This window comes from Pelmatolapia mariae, linkage group LG10_11 (assembly GCF_036321145.2).
Source record: "Pelmatolapia mariae isolate MD_Pm_ZW linkage group LG10_11, Pm_UMD_F_2, whole genome shotgun sequence".
NCBI lineage: Eukaryota > Metazoa > Chordata > Actinopteri > Cichliformes > Cichlidae > Pelmatolapia > Pelmatolapia mariae.
In genome coordinates this window covers 27,060,093-27,082,858 of record NC_086236.1, presented here as the reverse complement: position 1 = coordinate 27,082,858, position 22,766 = coordinate 27,060,093, and the positions used below count along the sequence as shown (strand labels likewise).

General features: G+C 39.2%; 2 protein-coding genes across 6 annotated transcripts in view; one reads left to right on the top strand and one right to left on the bottom strand.

Moving 5' to 3' along the window:
* Positions 1–243: 243 nt before the first annotated feature.
* pigl (phosphatidylinositol glycan anchor biosynthesis, class L) lies at positions 244–15,254 on the bottom strand. Its single transcript, XM_063485884.1, has 7 exons — positions 14,974–15,254; positions 12,928–13,027; positions 5,903–5,993; positions 4,766–4,833; positions 3,907–3,938; positions 2,586–2,719; positions 244–372 (listed from the first exon to the last, which is right to left on the bottom strand). Exons 1-7 carry the CDS (start codon positions 15,230–15,232, stop codon positions 244–246), a joined length of 813 nt encoding a protein of 270 aa, XP_063341954.1. The 5' UTR covers positions 15,233–15,254.
* A 636-nt stretch (positions 15,255–15,890) lies between these two features.
* The window catches only part of ncor1 (nuclear receptor corepressor 1), a 64,500-nt gene continuing 57,624 nt past the window's right edge, over positions 15,891–22,766 (top strand). For all 5 annotated transcript variants that reach the window (XM_063485881.1, XM_063485879.1, XM_063485882.1 and 2 more), the window contains exon 1: positions 15,891–16,006. The gene's annotated coding sequence lies outside the window, so the exon portion shown is untranslated. The remainder of the gene's footprint in view (positions 16,007–22,766) is intronic.

The following is a 22,766-nucleotide window of genomic DNA, read 5'->3' as shown; positions in this document are numbered from 1 at the left end:
AGTCATAACCCCTTGGAAAAGCTTAAATATTTTAATACAGTGTTGTGACTGAGTCAATAAAAGTTTTTCTGTAGCAAAAAAGGATGAGAAGTTTCTTGTATTATTAAATATTATCTAAAAAATAACAGTGTTTAAGAAAAATGCATATCACCTACTGCTATTAACAGAGTATCAAAGACATTTGTAAACAGCTTCTAAATTCCCTGTAGTGTAAGAAATGTGGCAATCAGTGCATCAGAGCTTTTAATAGATCTTCAGGTTCTTTGGTCCCTGAGCAATGGTTTGGAATGTGTTTACGAACATGTAGCGTGAGAACGTGATGTAGAGGTAACGAAACCACAGCAGCTGAGTGCGATGGCACAGCATGGCAGCCTGAAAAAGACACAAAGTTGTTTTTAAGGGAGATAACACAACTCTAAGGTTGACATGTTAAAATCTCAAATAACAAACAGACAGTAGTGGTCCAAACAGCAGCACAAGCACCAATGTACTTAGTGTCTTGACAAGGTAATTTCCATCCTCTTTATGTCTTGCTTTTTCAGCACCTACACTAACACACAAAACTGGGTTCAGTCAGAAATGTCCATGTTTTTGTAAGAAAATCAGTTTTTCGTTTACATTTAGTTATTTTGAAATTGTTAAAGGTTAATACTCTTCAGTCAGTAAACCAGCACAATCTGACGTATGATGGTGCTGTATAATTATTATATAATAATTCTGTTTTTAAAATTAAATAGCTGAATGTACTTTATAATGCCCTTCCTTAGCTGTGTGATGAGGCCTCCAAATTCTCTTTTTATTCTGGTTAGAGCTTTTGCCTTTCTATGAAAGGAGTCGTACACAGGAGTTGTATGACAGTTTCAGTGTGGGTGTGTGTGGGTGTGCATGCATGGAATTTTTTTATTTTTATTTTTTCTTTTGTTTGAACTCTTCCCCACATCAAGACGACATTTGACGACCTCTGTACCCCAAATGACAAGTTTTGACACCTCAGTACATATGAATAAAAATGTGGTTTGATGCCTGTTAGAACAGTTTCTGGGTTTTCCTAAGGTGAGCTGCACAGACAGTGACGACCCTCACTAACTTCTGATCTACATCCAGTCATTTTGGTCTAAAAGCAGGGCTGAAATATGATAGAACCACTCATTTCTAAAAGGAGCTTCAAGAGTTACACCTAGCAGGCTTTCAGGGGGTAAAAAATTGATGATTATAATCCAAACCAAAGCTGTTGTTTCCGTAATCAGCACAACAAAGAGTTTATCTAATGATCACTTTTACTTATAGCTTGCATTAGGAAACACTGTATTGTTGGAACACCGGTGTGCTGGTTGCTGAACAACAGTCTTTATTAGAAAATGTGCAATAATAATAGTGTGCAATACTCCTGCACTTATTCTTCATTTTATTACTAAGTTAAGTTACAGTGTTGTGTTGTGTCGTGTTGTATGTGGGACGACGTGGGACAGTTTTCCAATTTCATTGTACTATTGTACTATGTACAGGAGTGCACATAAGTGGTCCGCAGGTGCGCATGCGCTGTCAAAATAAAAAACACGCACCAGATAAGAAGTTGTCTGGTAGAGTGGGATTTTCACGGCATATTCTGCACCACATCTCTGTGCGTTCATCATTTGTTTGAAGCCAGCTCACCTCCTGCAACCACTTTTCCGAGAATACGCGCTTCTTTTGCGGTTCGGACTCCTTCTGACATTTCTTTGGAGGTGGAGGAACACCAAAGTAATTACTTAAAGGAGCTTCTTCGAGATCTTTAATATTTCTAAACAAATGTCTGTCCTCCTCCAGAAAATCTTATGTACACAAACGCGCATTGCAACTTCTTATCTGGTGCGCGTTCTTTATTTTGACAGCGCATGCGCACCTGCGGACCACTTATGTGTACCCCTGACTATGTATGACTGTGCAATGACAATAAAGAGTTATCTTATCTTATCTTAAATGCAGATATTTTATTGGAAAACATTATTTGTAATAATGATTCCATTAATCATTGTCCAGGATGCATCCTATTCAGAAGTCTGAACCACCCTAACTGACTCTTTTCGATGTGGGGGAGTAGCGGCTCTACTATCAGGCCCTCCCAAATGACCGCACTTCTCGCTCTACCTCTGAGAAAGAGTCCAGCCACCCTTTAGAGGATGTTCATCTCTGCAGCTCGTATCTGCGATCTCATTCTTTTGGTCACTACTCAGAGCTCGCGGTTGTAGATCAATCGATAAATCAACAGGCTTGCTCTCTCGTCACCACTACAGTGGTGACAGTGCGTGGATCACTGCAGACACGCCCAATCTGCCTGTCGATCTCCTGGTCCATTCTCCCCTCAGTCACATTAACAGCAGTGTCATGTTATCTAATATAACATGAAAACATTTCCAACAGTTTCATGTTAGATAAAATGAAACTGTTGGAAATGATAACAGATAATTGACAAATGTGCTTTTCCTTCAAAAACAGGGACAGTTTGAGTGTTAGTGTAGACTGTACATGATCCTATTAGAGTGTGCACTTCTCAGAGTAGAGAACATAAAGTCCTGCCAACACACAGTCTCTACTTGGAGGCTTACTTTGGCTTGCTTGTAGGGCTTTGAGCCTATAATACAGCAGACACATGAGGGCAGAAACCAGCTGAGGGGAACATCTAGGAAGGAGATGTACTTCCTGAGAAGGCCAACGGTCACCAGGGAGAGCAAAATGCAGTCTGGGAGAAAAGACAGAGCTGTTAATGTTTTTAAATGCTTACTTCAGAAGCATACAATTAACGAGACCATCGTCCAGGCGCCACGCCAGCACAACATCATCGTTTGTGATACAGTTCATTTGAAGTGAGAATGCCTGGTACTGCTATGCTACACAAAAACACAAACTGTCAGTACTTCTTTCAGTTATTGTCTTGTGGCAGAAACACGTGAACCTTAGAGGTTTAGGAAAAGAGCAGGGAGCTTTGTTTTACAGCTGAGTGACGAGGATTAATGTCACTCTGAATTCTCATCTACTTCCCCTTTACTGTAAGACCAGTCTAACAGCTGAGGTGTAAATTCCTACTAACAAAGAACCACAGTTAATGGCATGCTGCTGGTCAAGATCATCCACTGAGCTCATGTGGGCAAAGCGGATTGACGAGCTTCTACCATAGAAACAAGTGTGTTTGTGTTTATGGTGTGGGTTCATGATTACCTGAATGTCTGTTTCTTATCACCTTTCTCCTCAAATATTTATGCTTTGGTATGGCCTGTGGGCTGTAATGTTTATCAGATAAGCAAATAAGGTTGTGTAGCATGCCCCCCCACCTCACTGTCCTACTTTTCCTTCTACATTCTGTTAGAAAGAATTCCCAGAATTTATCACCACGAGAACTTAGAAACACAAAGTGAAAATCTAGTCATTTTGGAAATTCCTTTAAAAAAAATAAAATAAAAAAAGATTCCTCTTAAAGAAACACAAAAGACATTCTAATATCTGCGGTCAACAAGTCTTCAGAAGTTTGATGGTACATTCTTATCACATTTAGAGTTTAGGTCCAATTCATTCTTCACGCTGCCACCAACAGACCAGCGCCTTTAGTGGAGATACAATGCTCATGGGGCTTTTATGAACAGTAGAGGGCGCTGTATATTAACAAACCAGCCAGTGTACTTTGCATGGTTCTCTGCAAAAACGCAGCTGGAGAGGGGGCGTTTCTCCTGTGAAAGAACTTTGCATTTTAATATAAAGTGCTACCTAAAGCTTTCATGGTGATGAACATATTTACAGCAAGCATACTGTACTGTAAGCAGGATAAAGTACCCCAAGAATTACTTTTACAGACGACTGTTCTGAGAGTGATCAGTGAATCTAACGCTCCTAAGCTTAGAAACCTCTTAAAAGTTCTCCCAGTGTCAAACCTACCATTGGGTACTTCTCCAGTGGAAGCGAGATGCCTGTAAGACAAAAAAGTGAACATCAGTGCTGCACACAGAAAATGTCATGGAAGTGGCCACTCTGCGTGTGTGTGTGTCGAAGGATATATCAAATGCTGGGAGGTTTTTGGAAGTTTTCCTCCACTTGCATTTTTTTATGCAATGGTTATTAACACGCTGACAGAAAACGACAGCACACTGTCAAGATTTAGAGGCTGTGAAACTCGCACTCAGCCTCTCTCCCCTTTGTGTTCCAGTCAAATGGGAATTTCCAGATTCGATCTGGAGAGCACAAATCTCATTAAGGCCCACAAATGAACAGAGAGCCTTATGAGAGAAAAGAGCACGGCTCACTGCACAGACAGGTAAGTGTAGTACAGGGACTGCGATGTTCTCTTCAGTGTGCAAAACACTTTTTCTTTTCTTTTTTTTTTTGTTTCAAACCAACAGTCTGATGCAACTTCTTGCTTGGCCGGCTCTCCAAACCAAAGCTGCCCTCCCACCTCACCACTTCAGGGACAGGATTTACTGTTGCTCGCTGGGAGCAGAGCCGAGTGCCTCTGAGGACTCTGTTTGGATGACCTCTCAGCTATGTAACAGACCAATTCTGAAAAACATGGTGTGTGTGTGTGTGTGTGTGTACTTGTGGGGAAACATTTGGAACGATGGATGTTGATGTGGGTCCAAATGTTCAGCATTTTCCTGGATTGTGTTTAATGATAGCAGGGTGAGTTGCTTTCTGTGTTTAAGTCACAGAGTATCCCCTCAAAATGGTATCTTAAAGTTAAGGAACTGAAAAAATAAAAAGGTTTTCCTGATGGCAAAAATCTTTAAAGTCTTTCCTGTACCTGACGGCGTTATAGATAGCTATGTGATTGGCATGGCCGCTCACGCCGCTTCCATCGAAGGTCAGCACCTGAAACAACAGAATATGTCACTGTGTGGGTGAAAAGCCAGAGTCTGGGTATCTAGAAGCTGAGGCAAAGGCAGAGAGAAAGATTTTCTTAGGTTTCTGTGTGTGACTATGGAGGCTTTTTGGCAGCCGACAACTGATATTTAAAAGCCTTTTTTGTGCATGCATGCTTGCACACCAGAGGAAACAGGTGGAAAAAAAAATCAGGTCAAAGGGAAGAGAACAAAACTCAACTAAAAGACTTGAAGTGTTTGCTCTGCTCAGGCGATATTCTACCATGACTTTGCAATCAAGCACAAGTTTAAGCAGCCAAACCAATATGTTATAAATAACGCATGATCTTTGCATCTAAGTGCAAAAACACTTCAACCAGAGAAACAACATTATTCAGTTGGAAAAAAGGAAATGGAAGTCTGTTTCCTCTGTGCTTTCCCCTGCTTATATTTATTAGAGAAAATGTTTTCTGTGCAACTGAAAGGACTCTTTAAGTTACTTTTTCACTAAAGGTGCTTTTGGCTGTGGCGCGTGACAGGATGGGAGGAGACTGCCTGTTTGTTTGTTATCTTTGATAGCCAAAAAAGATCAGCAGCTAAAGCAGAATAACTCAGTCGTGCTTCTCCATTTTCTACCATGAAGACCCCCACCCCCCGCCATTACTGCTGCTGTACTTTCTGTGACTATTTTTGTTGTTGCTGAGAAAGAAATTGTCCAATTCTCAATTTACATCATTCCCATTAACTAATAGTGCGGAACTGCATTGAGTATGATAAGAATCTCTGCATACACACAGAGCACAGGCCATTTTCCCCTGGCTTCAAGGAGCCTCAAAATGCAGTCTAGTTAGGACTGAAAAGGATGGCAGCTGACAAGGTTATTATGCAGACCACCATGAAACTAGGATAATCAATAAGGAAGCTGTGGTGCCAAAACACATTGTACAAAGAAAACAATACAGTACATGTATTTCTAACACATAATGGCGGGGAAATTGTGCGGTGACACCGAACAGGAAATGACACAAAAGCCACTTTTTTGAAAGGCACGAACCCACACAACACAGAGTGGGGCGTACCATGTTTATGGAGTGAGCTCTTATGTGCTTCAGGATTTCAGAGGAGACCAATGAGACGCTCCATTCTGCTTTGGGATCATCTGGAAGTTTTCTGTAGGGCAAAAAAAAAAAGGAAGAAAGGGACTGCGGTTATGTATCCAGTTAGTATTAAAACAGAGTTATACAGTGTCTGCTTTGTAACCAGTTTGAACATTTAACACAGCTTTTATTAAAAAAAGAAAGAAAAAAAAAGGGCTGTTGTAGAATGCAAACATGTGGGAGCGCTGGGAAATACAGAGGTTATGGGTCTGAAGGCCCTTAGTATTGTGTATATCTGAAACGCCTGGAGGCCCTCGTTTCCACAGAGTGCACATCAAACATCACACTTGGCCTGCTGACTCTCTTGGCCAACTAACATGCAAACTCCCTTTAGGCTATAAAACGGAAGCACTGCTTTCTATGGTTGTTCAATGTCCTAAACTCGAGAGACAGAGAAAAAAAGAAACAATATAAACACACTCACTTGCCACTGCATTAGGTACACCTGCTCATTAACATAAATATCTCATCAACTGATCCCTCAGTGTATTTAACCTTGTAGACACGGCCAAGATGACCTGCAGAAGTTCAAACTGAGCATCAGAATGGGGAAGAAATGTGATTTTAGTTACTTTGAACGTGGCGTGGTTGTTGGTGCCAGATGGTCATAAATGGCTTATTTGTCCTGCATGAGTATCTCTACAGTTTACAAAGAATAATCAGAGAAAATATACAGTGAGCAGTTGTCCACTGGGTGAAATTTCTTGTTGATGTCAGAGCAGAATGGCTAGAAGACTGTTTGAAGCTGCTAGGAAGGCAACAGTAACTCAAATAAGCACTCATAATAACCATACTATGCAGAATAGCATCTCTGAATGTGCTGCATGTTGAATCTTGAAGCAGATGGGCTACAGCAGCAGAAGACCACAATAAGCGCCACCATCCCATGAGCATCGTTTAAACGTCAAAGGCCACCTGTGTTTGTTGCTGACCACGTCCATCCCTTTCTGAGTTATCCTGTTGGCTGCTTCCAGCAGGATAACTCATCATGTCACAAAGCTCATATCATGACCTTGACAATGAGTTCACTGCACTCAATGGCCTCCACAGTCACCAGATCCCAGTCAAACCTTCGGGATGTGGTGAAAGGGTAGATTTGCATACTGGATGTACAGTCGACAAATCTGCAGCACTTGTGTGATGCTGTCATTCCGATATGGACCAGAATATCTGACAAATGTTTCTAGCACAAGGTAAACTTGTGGCATGTGCGTGTACAAAGGCAGGGAAGAAATAAAAATATTTAGAACAGTAGTTTATAGATTGACGTTGTTTTTTCTTTCAAGGGAAACGTATAGATAGGGAGATACATCAATGCCATGACATACTGTTGTACACTTGGGCTAACATGTGGGTGGAACATGTGAGACTGCATACATGCAAGTATGTAGAGCCAGTTGCCGACATTTCTTAAGTTAAAAACAGCAAACATTTGCCGCCTGCATATTCTCCAGTATGAACATTTTTGAGTCTGTTTACAGGATGAAAGAAGGTGAAATACATACACATTGTTCTCAAATCCAATATTCAGATTTTCATGTATTGTGTAAATTTGTGTAACATTTTTTCTTATTTCATTTTAATTGTATTTGTGAAGATACAAAGTAAAAATGTACCTATTTTGCAAAGTTGAAAAACATTCCAAGAATTCCTGAATCTGGAGCTCCATAAGTTAATCACTTCTAAATTGGGCCAAGCCCCATCTCTGGTAAAATTTGCATCCAAAGCCATCCAGAACATTTGGAGATTGATAGTTTGTCTCCTTGGCAACTAACTAATTGAGGAAATCACGAGCTGATTAACTGTTAGCTGCAGGCTTGTATATAGAACGTGCATGGAATGGGGGTAGGTGCGGCTATGTGTCAGCAGCTGCATCCCTCCCCTTCATTGCTAACAATGAGCAACGAGTGGTCAGGCTCTGCTGTAAGAGGTGGAGGGTGGGGTTGGGTTGGAGGGCTGACTGTGTCATCAGAAGGAGGGGCAGAGGGTCAGGGGTTCACAGATAGTTTAAAACTGTCTGTCATCGAGTGAATGCCCCACTCTGGCACTTGGATACCAGTGACCTACATTTAATAAGAGCAGTGTGTATGGACCTGCTTGGGCTAAAAGAGAATAAAGCCAGAGTGAGATATTCATGATGCATTATTCTCACTGCTGCATTTAATCGTTTATTACTCAAAACATTTTTGAATGACTCTCGATAACTGTAGTTGTGCGAAAGCTGGGAGAGGAAGGAGGAGAGAAGAAAAAAAAAAGAACAACAAAAGATAAAAGACACCTGACCTTTCTCAAGCAGGATGTAGGCTGAGTGTCAGCTTTGCCATGGCAACAGTGCAAAATGTCCTAAAGTAACCTCCCCAGCTCCCTTTTGTAGCTTTGCATGTGGATGTCTAATTGCTTGCAGGCATCTGTATGCAGTTGTTGAACTTTGGCCCACTAAAGGGATTCTATGTGTGTGTGTGTGTGTGTGTGTGTGTCAGAGAGGGCTTATTTAGTCTGGTCACATGGACCACAGGTCTATGCAACTGCCAGACTTCTGTCCACACAGTCAGATTATATGTCCTGCTGGGAATGGCTGAGATGCCACTACGCGCCAATTGTACGCCCCTAATATCCCTGTGTAATAAGGCAGTTACAACTATAGTAACAACACTAGCTTACACGTGATGTTTCATGATAATTTACAGACATGTGCGGCTGCAGGTATGGCCAATATTTACCCATATTTAACTACTTGCAGAAAAAGAACCATGATAGAATAGGTTGTGCTATTCACCATGGAAATTATTATCTTACTGTTGTTTTGGAAGTAATTTGTGCAGAAAAAGAGGGATTTAATGTGACAAAATTCAAAATTTGTTGTTGGCTGCAAGGTTCGGTGAATGGAAAACTAACAGTGTGACTACACAGAGGCCGGTCTGTACTGCTGACAAATGAATCTTGAGTAAAAGTATAGCCAGAGGTCAGTGGCAGGGCTGGAACATCTCATCACGGTTTACTTGGCCCTGCCATGAGCTTACAAATCAGCCAGGACTATTTTTAACCACTGATCAATGTATATTTAATGCTTGTGTGTGGATGTGCTGTCTCTGCTGCGAGTACCACTTTCCTTTCCTGAAACTTGTGCTGAGCTCTGTGTTTACATGACTACAGAGAACTACACTAATCCAATTGACAACAGACGCTATTAGTTGATTGTTTACTTCTGCGAGAAGCTTTCTGAGTACACGTGAAATATGTTAACAGGGAAGTACAATTATTGAAGTCACAAAGAAATGAGGTGAGCCAGACAGAGTGAGACTTCACTTTAGTCTGATGGATAATGAAATGAAGAAGAAGAATGGCTGGATTTGTGCAGCGAGCAGCTATAATCAAGTTCCAGGGAGCAGAAAGAGGTAATGCCCGAGCAAGTGGAGAGGCAGCAGAGCGTGCTCAGATTGAGCTTGATCACAAAGGCCCCAACATGCACCGGGGCCCCTAGATACTGTCAACACAGCTGTCCTATTCAGTGTGCACTAAGGGGAAAATCATAATGTAAAGAAGAAGGCGCATGTTATTCCTGTGATCTTGGAGAACACTGATACAGTTGTGAGTGAGTACCACCGAAATCTGACATATAAAAAACACAATCCTACGGCCTTCTTAAAAAACAGAAAATCCAACAGGGCCCACCCAATCTTAAATCTTCACTCTAATCAAAGTACAAGAGAGAGTGATGTATTTTTTTAAAAAATGTAATTCAAATAAACAACAGAGGCCGTAGGTTAAAAATTGCTAAAGCTACCCAGTCACATGCAAAGTGTTACTCACCTGCCACTGGGGCACAAACTTCAAAAGAAGAGCAGTAAATTTAGGTCAGAGTAATGAGTAATATCACAAAATCACCACCTCCTATTACCAGTTACAATGTAAGTAAATACATTTATATGAATATAACTACAGCCCACCTGCAGTACCGTTGTGGCCCACCAGGAGGCCGCACCCCAACTTTTGAGAATCACTGATGTGGACAATAAAGTAAAGCCATACAAGAAGTGCCAGAAACTGCAGTTCTTTCTATTTGACACTTGAGGCTGGATTCAAAAGTGAGTCATTCCAATAAATATCCATATTGAAATAACCAACTTCAGAGATGAAACTGATATGTTTACAAGCTGATCTAAAAATGATTTTGGTTGTCATTGCCAAGTTTCCCCTTTGTAACAACTGATGACTTCCTATAAGCAAGCACTTGGTGACAGTGGGAAGGAAAAACTCCCTTTTAACAGGAAGAAACCTCTGGAAGAACCGGGCTCAGAGGAGGGGCAGCCATCTGCTGTGACCAGTGGGGGTTATTATGTACAATCAGCACATTATTTAGTGTTAGTTAGCTAGTGGTTGCATTACAAAAGGAGTCACATCGAACAAAAACCCAACAAAAACTCTGTGGCTCTAAACATCAGCTATTTTCCCCAATGACTAAAGCATATGGGATCAATGTTTCACAGCTGGAGGGACCAAAAACAGAAGAATTGTAATATTTCTTCATATCCTTTGGATCTTTCCCAATCCTCTCTAATATAACACAGCAACTTTGTGAAAAAGGCTCAAAAATTACTGAGAAGCTGAACCCAAGTATGCATACTTTTCTGACACACTGATGTACAAAATAATTCACTTACTAAAACCTGCACAAAATAATCAACCAATTAAATAAAACATTCTGCTCACTTCCCCCCTTACTTCCTTGTTTGGAGGGGATCAGGTGCTTAATATCAGCTATCAGTATCACTCCCTGTACCCATCTGACAAACCACAAAATGATCGCCAAACATCGCCAAACAATTTCATTTTAGTGAGATTTACAATGACATATATGTGTTCACATGAGTATCCAATATTTATGAATATTAGAAACACACCTCAGTATAAAAAATAGACCCCCCCCCCCCCGCGGTTATAAAATTAGGCAAACGTGAACATTATAAGTTTAATGCGGCTAAAAGATGTGCACAAATAGACGCACACTGATTCTCCTATTCAAATCGTAGAAAAAAGCCTCTAAATGTGATGGCTACATAGCCCTATCCTTGCTGAGATTATGCCTAAAAGACAGCACTGCCTGTGTAATTGAGCACTGTTTGACTATTGTGTGTTAGATTTCAAGCTTTGAACTTGAACAGAGGGGGTTAAGAGCAAAAAGCCAAAGACTGGCTAGCTGTGTACAGACACACTAAGGGAAAAACATTTTGGAATGACCTACATTAGAAGTGCTTAGAGCGTGGCCAAAATGTATCCCACAGTCCTTGGCAGTTGCCTTCAGTAGACATGGACAAGAGGAGGAGGGGTGGGAAAGATCGAGAGAGCACGAGAGAGGCTGACTGTCAGAGAGTGTAACTCGGGCTCTTAAAGTGCTGATTAGGTGTGTGTTTTGGGCAAACAACAAAATACAAAGAAAGGGAAAATGGGCTACACTCCAGTTCAGCAGAAGTGCAGAGAGCCCTAAGATCAAAGTTCAGCTATATTCTGTGTGCACAAGATGATAAAATGGGAAGTGTGTGCATGTGAGTTCAAAAAAAGCACACACACACACACACACACACACACACACACACACACACACACACACACACACACACACACACACACACACACACACACCAGCAATGCTCTCCAGGGCAGACAACCTGGGCAGTCTGCCAGCTTATTACTGAGTTCCAGGTTAGTGCAAAGTTCATACAGCTCTTCTGGTGAGCCAACATGGAGACACTCACATGTAGGCAGCCCTGATGTTCCTAGAAACCAAAACATTTTCAAGAAAAGCTGCACAGTTGATCCACAGGAGAGGGGAAAACAATACTCTTTACCATGACCTTTTCTGTGTAACTTGACCTCGCCAGCAGGCAGAGACAGACGACTTTCATTTGCTGACTAAAATCCTTATGATGCACGGCTTTTGCTTCTATTGTGCTTTTAGCTGTAGCATAACCTGTTCTGTGATTCTGCAACAAAACTGGAATGCACGGGCATCTTTCTTTCCGCAAGAAAATTGTTGTGCCACCAAAGAGTGACACAGTTCTCTTTAACCCCTGCCTCCCCAAGACACACATTTTTATAGATTTTCCAGTGGAACTAGCATTACTAAAAGGATCACCTCGTACACATCACTGAACCTTTAATTGACATAAATGTCAAGTTTTGAACACAATACTGAAGAATAAAGGGCTTTATTTAGGTTGCGTCCCATTTTAGATAATTTAATTCTGTACTCGGGAGAAAAATATCATCATGCAACTAACATGATAAAACTTCCAACAAATACTTTCAGCTCCGGTATAGACATCCCAGTGTGCCCAGTTATTTTTTCCCAGGGATCGCTCACTAATCCTTTGTGACTACTGATTGATTGCTCCAGGTGTACAAACAGGCAAATGTTCTTCTAAAGACTTTCAAAAGTAACGAAAAAGATACTTTAATGATAATATGTTCTATAAATACTTGACTCTTTCAAAGATGCACATTTAAATAGATCTGTATATACAAGCTGTAAATGGATAAAAGGATCAATAGACTGATTCCGTGATGGAATTTTTAAGGTCTTTAAAGAGCTTTTTGTCCCACAGGGCTGACCCATCGCTGCCTCCAGGGCCTACTCATATATTTCCCCTGTGACACAAAGATAATATATCAGGTCAGGCTACATCAGAGCTGTCACAGTGAGAATGGGAGGGTTGTGATTTGTGGTCAACTCTCTTATTTGTTCTTATAGACACTGGTTGGCAGGGAGGGGGTGATGAGCTCCAGCAGGAACACATGCTGAGACCTGACTCCTTAACTGAAGGCAGAATACATCAATGGACAACGCACACATCTGTATATTTAGTGGCACAAACTCCCTGATTGTGAAAGGCAAAAAACTGAATGACTGTTGTTTTTATGTAGCATGCTTGGGGTAGATGGCTTCTTACTTGTGGTTTACTATGATGATTCTGGAGGCTGGTATCCCCAACACGGCACAGCTGTTCAGAAGTTCTTGTTTACGCTGAGTTCCTTGATTGTAGTAGTTTCCTGCGTAACATGTAGAGGTCACATTAGATGTTAGATATGGTATTCCTCTCAGTAGATTATGTATAATTAGCAGTTTTTATAGTTTTAAATATGGGGGTGGCGTACAGATGGCCTCTGGAACAGGACTGGGGTTTCCCAAAGAGAACTCTGAACAACAGCCATGTTTCTTGTTCTTGTACCACTTATTGGGAAGCTTTGATTGCACTTCTGGTACCTGACAACTTGTTTTTAACTTAAGCAGTGCTTGACACAAAGGATGCACACTTAAGGTAGGTACTAAAATCATTCAAAAACAAAACAGGAAGAAAATAAAAAGAGGGACGAGCCACACAGACAACAGGGAGGTGCGCAAAGACATACAGAAAATGAACATAAGGGCAAAGTCTAAAAATCCATGAAGAAAAGACTATGAAGGTACATCGATTATGTTCTCTTTCAGTTCTTATACTTTTTTTTATATATATATATATATATATATATTTCAAACCAAATTGCAAAAAATTGGGAATGCTGTCTGAAATGTGAATAAAAACAGAATGCAATGATTTGCAAATCTCCTAAACCCATATTTTCTTCACTATAGAAGACAGGTAATATATTATATGTTTAAATAGAGGGATTTTACTATTTCATGAAAAATATCAGCTCATTTTGAATTCGATGGCAGTAACATGTCAGAAAAAAGTTGGAAGGGGGCAACATAGGGGTAAAAATGTAAGTAGTTCTAAAAAAACTAATGGAGAAACAAACTGCAATTAATTAGGTTAACTGGCAAGAAGGAATGAACGTGGTTGGGTATAATAAGAAATATTAAAGAGGGAGTTTCTCTGAAGTAAAGATGAGCAGAACTTCCATTGTTTGCAAAACTATGTTTTCAAATTGTGAAACAATTTCAGAATAATGTTGGTCATCATAAAATTATGAACACTTTAAATATGTCATCATCTACAGTAGATAAGATCATTAAAAGATTCAGAGAATGTGGAGAAATCTTTGTGAGCAAAAGTCAGCACAGGATGCTTGACCCTGAGACAGCATTGCTTTAAAAACAGGCACGATTTTGTTATGAAATCACTGCATTTGATCAGAAACACTTCCCAAAACCATTGTCTGTGAACACAGCTCACTGTGCCATCAACAAATGCAGGTTAAAGCTCTAACATACAAAAAAGAAGCCATATCTGAATGTTGTCCAGAAACGCAGCTGTCTCCTCTGGACCAAAGCTGATTTAAAATGGACTAAGGAAACTTGGAAAGTTACTGTGATTACTGCTTGTTGTTAAAAGAAAAAGAGGGGATGGTGTATAGTAATAAACATTGCCCTGTCCCATTTTTATTGAGAAGTCTTACTGCTGTCATATTCAAAGTGACTTTTTTTTAAAGTGCATATTTTCTCAGCTTAAACATCTGATATGTTTTCTATGTTCTATTATGTGTAAAATATGGTTTTGAGCTTAGCAAATCACTGAACTTTTTACACAGCATTTTAACTTTTTAGGGAATTGGTGTTGTACTCCTGGAAGATGCATGAGCACTTGGTACTCTTGTGGTGTAATAACTGCTGGAAAATTAAGGAGCTCCTGTATGTCTACAGAGCATTGTATGCACTCAAACGGGATGGATAAATCATTAAATGTGCTTGAAGTTACGGTTTGTTCACTCATTTCTCCTCTGCCTGGATCTGCTCTGTGTGCATACATTTATGTTGGTTTTGAGGTGTGGTGACAAATAAGAACAACAGGGAGCAGAGGAGAAAAGCTAGTGTGACCCTAACTGACAGTAAAACAAACAAACAAAAAAGTGGGTACAAGTCTTTAATTGGTCTATATATAAATATATGGTTCTATCCGATTAGCAGGTAGGACCACTTTTCATTTTAATTTTGTTTATCTTTATATTGGGTTTTTTTTCTTGAGTATGCAAATATGAGTGTGCTGTCACCGTACCTTCAGACAAACAGAGCAAATGAACGGTGGCATTTAATTCAATGAGTCGTATGATCGTTGGCGCGAAGAACATACACTCGTCATCCGGATGCGCAGTTACGACCAGAGCTCTGATATTCTCGCCGTTTGTTTCTCTGCTTGATGGAGCGTTCAATGCACGCTTCAACGACTTCACCAAAGTCCGCCGATGTCGAAAAAAAATGCATTTTATCAAAGCCAAATAGGACAAAATTATGATGACAGCCAAGTACAAAGTCATTATTTTGACCGTTACCGCATAAAATCCGTGTAAAGACAAAAGCCTGAAGTGTAAATGGTTCCATGTGTAAAAAATCCCCCCTAAAACAAGACCCCCCGTGCACTTTTAACTGATCCTAACGTTAGGCATTTATTAATTAACTCAACAACTGGAAGTATAACTCAATTCAACAAGCATGGGTTCACATGTTTATTCCCACGATTGCCTTATTTTTTGTACTAATTGCAGTCTCGGTGACTTTTATTTTCGTTTCACTTTAAATAGATATATAATGAGAACGCGAGACAGAATACTTTTCTGGCTTGTCTGAATAAATATAAGAAGGAACACGTTTATATCGTTGTATAAATCGAGAGAAATAATCGTTTCTGAAAAGTGAAATAAAGAAAAAAACACTGAGAACATTACCGTGTTTGAGGGGAAGATTTAGTTGTCACACCATTACATTGTCCTTGCAGATATATAACACTCCAAAATAATATTTTAAAGTTCTTCGCAAAAAATGGCATTTGGCGGCCACTTGCTCTGTTTTCTGCAGAGTCTAGTTTTATTCGTATATACATATATTTTAAGGACTAGATATACCCTGGGGACTCATTAATAATAAGGGGAATCTTTTTTACTCTGCCAGGACATCAACCGACAAATGCGGCGCAGCCTTCAGACTGCACAGTCGTCCACAGCCCATAACCCGCGGATTTACAATCAACTATTGCCACATATTTCTGCACAGGGAAACCTTTCTCTGCCATCGATATATTTTCTTATAATGAGGTAAGTAAAAATAGTTACCATGCAGCACATCAACATGTCTAATTAGCACGCTATTTAAGCGCCCCGGTCTACGCTGAAAATCTGCCTTGCAAGATGGCGACGTGGTTGAGATTTCAAAGGTGAAATACGGCTAACTTAGCAAGCTAGCGACAACAACAGCAATATCTTAAACGCCACGACACTAAGCTAAAGCATTAAAGTACCGCATATTTTAAAATGGACCTTTATTGTCGTGCACGTTTTTGGCGCATTTCCGGGGATGCTCTCTGTTGTAGAAATAACCCCATCCCCCCGATCAAGATAAGATACAAATTCAGTTGCGTTTATATGACAGTGTGGCGTTAAAAGACAACAATAACAACGTACAACAGCATTATTTCACCATGCATGCCTGTAGCTGAGGCCAGGGAGGTCACCACAGCTGCTGGGTTAGTGTGGAAATTATCAGAAGGACCACTGTAAATAATTTACTTGCTAACTTTACCTAGAACTTTACCGCGATACGAAGAAAACTGATGAAAGTAGGATTTTATTTTTTTAATTCTGCAGATGTAACGACCCCAATCCGGTCGAATATTACAATTAAGACGCTGAGAACACACAGGAGCATCATTTTCGTTTAGCTGCCATATTACATTATTTTAAAGTGCGAGAGATCCAAGAAATGACTCCCATCATGGGTTTGTTTGCAAGTTACACTAACATACATTACAACTGAGAACGAGTCTATAGTCAGGCCCCTAAGAAGTAGAGTTCCAGATTGTAATGCTATGTCATTATTATTATGCTCTGCTTTTAGAAAATATCGTGTTAAAAAGGTTTAAGTGATTTAATGCCCTGAATGAAGCACTGTAACAGACAATGCATTCTGGAGCCTAGGAGGTTAGCTGTTTCTTATTGAGAGGACACCTGTTAGTATTTTTAAATTATTTTGAATTATATTTAGAAGTATATGACTTCCCTAGCTTTATCCTTGCGACTTTAACAAAATAGTTTCCAGGTTTGGTTTGTGTGTCAGCTATGCTTGTAAATAGAAGGTCATCGCCACATGCTGCGATTCAGTTTTTTCAGAACAATAAAATGGTAATACTTCAGGCAGCTGTGGGGCTGCTGGGAACTCTTTTAGCAGTTTCTATTGTTTCATTTACCGCCAAACATTTTGACCTGTAATTGCTGAGCTGATTTGTTCTACCTGAGTTTGGCTCAAAGCCAGAAGGTGCTGTTGAAAATGAGGTTGAGCCTTTTATAGATTTAAGAACCACATTCACAGACTGTCTGGTGCTGGTTTTGTGGAGATGACGATGATGATGATGGACACATTTGTCACTGCATTTAGGGTTTACAAAGGGAGCCATGAAAGTTCTTTTTTTATTTGTTTTTATTAAAAAAAACCCACCAGCAATCACCAGTTGGGTAGTTACAAGTTATTTTGTTGTTTGTAGTCTTTTTCTAATTATTAAAGTAGATCTCGGCCAAGGATTGAAAGGTAAAGTAACATCTCTTCAACTTTAGTGACCGGTAACGGTTATAACTGCATAATCCAGTGATTTATGTTTGCAGTAAACTAGCGTGCAGACTAAATTAGTTTTAGTTCATCAGTATAGTGCTGACTGCTGAATAGTGCCGTCATTATTACTGCAAGAGGATCCTGCACTATTAGGCCATCATTTTTAATTTTTTGTACATGCACTATATATTCATACTCTGCATGCAAACACTTCAAATTTTCAGGAAAAGCACATTCAGAAATGACTTAAAATTTCTATCAGTCATTCATTATTTGGAGTTTTGTTAGCAGTGTACCTATTTATTGCCTGTATCTGTAGAATATTAAACACGCTTGTACTTGTTTATGGCGAGTCATATCGTGTAATCTATGATATTGGCACTGTTATCACACATGGCAGATTTTCCTTGTGTCTTACAGGCCTATTGTTGGCATGTGTTGTTTTTATCCATAAATATTTAGTCAAAATAAAAAATTTTGTGCATTAGTTCATTTGGAAAGCACTGGAGTATCTGGGCTCTATGATTTGTTATTAGAGAGAAGACAATGCACCCTGGCTCGGTCCTGGCTCTTGTTCTTTGTACGATGCTTGACTAATTGAGGGTGACAGGATTCTGCGCAGCCAAGACAAACTCACTAATTTTCATCTGAATCCAGTTTTGTTTAAATGCAGTGGCTAAGTTGTTCATCGTGGGTACAGTTATGGGATGCTATTCTGATAGAAGAACATGAAACAACATGAATAGAAAGTTTAAACCACCTCCGAACAGAAGTTTGTTAAAATCTGAGAAACTGTTCCCATGTAAAGGGAAATAGCCTTCAATACACAGTAGATTGTTTGTACAGAAGATAGAAACCATAATAATATATTGATTAAAAATCTATGAATCTTGTGCCACGTGTAGAAAATGTCTTCACAGTTTTAAAAATAAATTGTAGAAATAAATTGATATTTAAATGCTGGTTTTCTGCATTCCGTTTATCCAGATGTTATAATCTGATTTCAGTGTAACCGAAGACATGGAGGCAGTAAATGAATAGTATGAATACACCTGTGACTCAAAGTAGCTGAAATAGACCCTCGCAAATAAGTAGTTTTCTTTCCCCTACAGTCAGTATTTTCACAATAAAATGTCAATAAAATTCCTTCATCAAACCACCTGTTCACCAGCCTCCACCTCTCTCTTTTTTTAACAGTGATGCCTGCAGCAAGGCTGAGTCTGTATTTATTTTAAAGCTTAAGTTACTAAATATTTTGCAGATTTAGGTTATTAATCTCAAATATAGAGCAGCATGGTGGAGTCATGGCTAGCACTGTCTCCTCACAGCAACAGGGTTCTGGGTTGGAGTCTTGTTCTGCCCTTACCTGCGTGGGTTCACTTCGGGTACTCTAACAGTCCAAAAACATTAATTGGCAATTGGCCGGAGGTGTGAAAGTCTTTTTTTCTTTTTCTTTAAAATAAATCTAAAGAATATCTAAATATTGGTGGTCTTTTTTGTTGGTGATTTTGAATCTGGGTGCATTTTTGTATGTTTGAGCTCCCTACACATTACACAGTCTAAAACAAAAGATTTAGGTTAATACAAACAGTCATGAATCAGGTTAATTGAATTGTCCATATCTGAAGTGGCCATCTTTGTGTTTTCATCCACAGAAAGATCTTTGTAATGTTTTCTAGAACTGCAGCTGTAATGGAAAGACAAATATGTTTTATGCTTTAGTTGTTTCAGACACTCGCTGCATTTGTTTTGTTTAAAAGCTGTGGCTTAAACAAATGCCTGGATAAATAATAATGTTAGTGTTATAATTATTTTATTTTGGGGTATGTTAACTTCATTACTTACACTGGAAATGAGGTGATTTTTGATCAAAGCCAAAATTCTCCTCACAGATACTTTGTTGTTCATATAAATATGTCTTAACCAGCCTGATCACATTGGGACTGGTCTGTTCCCTAGTGCCTATGTGTTTGTGTTGTATATTATAACTTGATAGTATTCCCTACAGTGATAGCTCATTTCCAGTTCTGGTTTGCGTGATTTTTGCAGGGTTCTTGAAAAAGATTTTTATCATGCACTTAAATATTTTCAGCTTATATGATGACTTGATTAGTTTTTTTTAAGTACAGAAAAATACTTTTTTAACCCTCATAATGTCCTCCCGATTTCCATACACCTGTGGTCCTCAGGGGTCAAAAATGTCCCCACTTCATTTGAGTGTTTTTTAAAGTATAAAGTATAAATTGACAATCAATTCAGTGTTACACCTTAGTTTTACTTAAGACCAACACATTAACACAAAATTTACCCAGCATTTTACATTTTAGGGCCACCAGACCTTGTTTACATAAAGTGCACTGTGTTTTTGAGCGAAAACAAATTGAGAAAATAAAATATTTAAATGTTCAGATAATTTTGACTATCTGACTAACTACAGAGTGCTGTATGTTGAACTTTAGTGAGAAAGTTTTTTTTGAACCATTTATAATTTTTAAATGGCAGCACATAATCACACCTGTGGTCCTCAGGGGTCAAAAATGTCCCCATTTAATTTGAGTATTTCTTAATGTATAAAGTATAAATTGACAATCAATTCAGTGTTACACCTTAGTTTTACTTAAGACCAACACATTAACACAAAATTTACCCAACATTTTACATTTTAGGGCCACCAGACCTTGTTTACATAAAGTGCACTGTGTTTTCGAGTGGAAATAAAACAAGAAAATAAAATATTTAATTGTTTAGATAATTTTGACTATTTGTCTAACTACAGAGTGCTGTATGTTGAACTTTAGTGAGAATGTTTGTTTTGAAGCGTTTATAAATTTTAAATGGCAGCACATAATCACACCTGTGGTCCTCAGGGGTCAAAAATGTCCCCTCTTCATTTGAGTTTTTTTTAAAGTATAAAGTATAAATTGTCAATCAATTCAGTGTTACACCTTAGTTTTACTTAAGACCAACACATTAATACATAATTTACCCAACATTTTACATTTTAGGGCCACCAGACCTTGTTTACATAAAGTGCACTGTGTTTTTGAGTAAAAACAAAATGAGAAAATAAAATATTTAAATGTTCAGATTATTTTGACTATCTGACTAACTACAGAGTGCTGTATGTTGAACTTTAGTGAGAAAGTTTTTTTTGAACCATTTATAATTTTTAAATGGCAGCACATAATCACACCTGTGGTCCTCAGGGGTCAAAAATGTCCCCATCTGGTTTGATTGATACTTAATTACTATGAAGTGGATTTTCCCCCCACTTTTAATTAAAACTTAATTCAAACATTTTGACACATTTTTTTTATTCCATTTCAAATTTAAGTCTGATAAATCCTAATAAAAATGAATTTTTTCTTTGTTTTCGGGTAAAAAATAAATCAAATCATCAGTTATTGTGATTATCGTTTCACAACCAGAGTCGGTTGCTTTAACAGACGATCACAGACGGGTTTATGTCAAAGTTAATTTAGAAAGCTGTTTTTAAACTACTTCAAGTTTTTTACTGGCAGCAAATAATCACATCTGTTGTCCTCTGGGCTCAAAAATGACCCTGTTTGCTTTGACTGTTTATAAAGCAATAAGTATAAAATATCATCAATCTCTGTGTTTCAAGGTTTTATTCAACTTTATTCCAACTCATTACCTGACATTTTTCTATGTTTTGGCATGGTAGGACACCAGGGCATGGGTCTGAGTGAAGGCAAACTTTCATGAGGACAAAGGCGTGTCCATATTTGACACAAGTGCAGGAGGAAGCTCAGGTTTATTCCTCTGTACTGGTCCCATCATGGACAGCTTTCTTTTCTGCAGTTGCAGGCCAAGGGTCATATTCAGTAAACAAGTTGTTACAGGTGATTGTTTTCTTTTGGAAACCTGCAATGTTAGGGACAACTCACGTGTCCTGACTGCAGGCCAGACGGTTTGCCATCGTACACTAGCATCTTCCATGTACAGCTGGACCTGGCATCACATACTGCCCATGTTTTTATCTCATAGTTCCCTGGTTTACTTGGGATGTTCTGTTGGAATAGACAGAGTCCTCTGAAGGGGACTAGGCGCTCATACACAGTCACGTCAGTACCAGGATCTTACATCACAGCAGGAGAAACACACACTTGTTCCATACACCTCAAATGGGAGCACGTTTGTGTCATGAACGATGATCATCTATTGTGTCTTTATCAAGAAATTATATCCTTTTTGCGCTTCTATGATTAATCTTGTGTCACCTTTAAAACTTCTCTACCAGACTCAGGATGTCATAAACTGGCCGTAGCGACTTTACTGGATGCACGGCAGTAAGAATCAACACACCCACATATGCCTACAGCTGCATTTGATCCATCTTTTTCCCCTCTCGTTGTCCCTCCTTGTTTGTCATTGAGTTGGCTGTAGAGCAGGTCATCTGCTAATTGGATGGTTGTTGGTTCAATCTCTGTGTGCTCTAGTCTGGAGTTCTTACCAAGGTGTCCTTGGACAAGTTACTGAACCCCAACTTGGTCTCTGATGCATCCATTGGCATGTGAAAGTTAAAAAGCAGAATACAAGCAGAATACACTGTGTGTAATGCTTTCAGTACTCGAGTAGAAAAGCCAATGAAGGAGTATGGGACCTGGCATCTGTGCTTGGACTGTGGTAGATTGTCTTTCTCTGTGGCACATGAGAGAGTCATGCATCGTCTGACACTGGGAAGGACAGAAGACCAGATCAATGTTTCCTCACATTACTGCAAATATTCCTCTGTCTCAGCTGACTCCTCTTTCCTGCTTGATTCTTTGTCTTCATCATAATTGAAATGGAAGATGTGTAGTCCTCTGACACATCTTCTATTTCAGTTTCACATTCTGAAAACTCAAGAAACTTCCAGAAGCCCAGTCACTTTCTTTCCAAACGCCTCAGACAACCATGTCCTGGATGCCTGAGAACCTACTTGAACATAGTTCAGATTCTTCATCACTTTTCTTCACTTCATAGCCTTCTTCCACTTCTGCAGGTGGGTCATGTGCTTTTTCAGAGAAAGGGTAGCATGTGCTCTAAATATTGACAATATTTTCTATATCTTCTAACCCTGAATCTTCCTGAACATTGATTCTCCCTCCTCATTATACTAGAGGACAATATATGCTTTGTTCTACTGGTCATTGCTTTGCACAACATGGTAAAAAAAAGTACGCTCATCAAAGTATGCAAATCTCTAGTGCAATGGAGGCTTGTGAACATACTTTCTGTGTATGTATTATT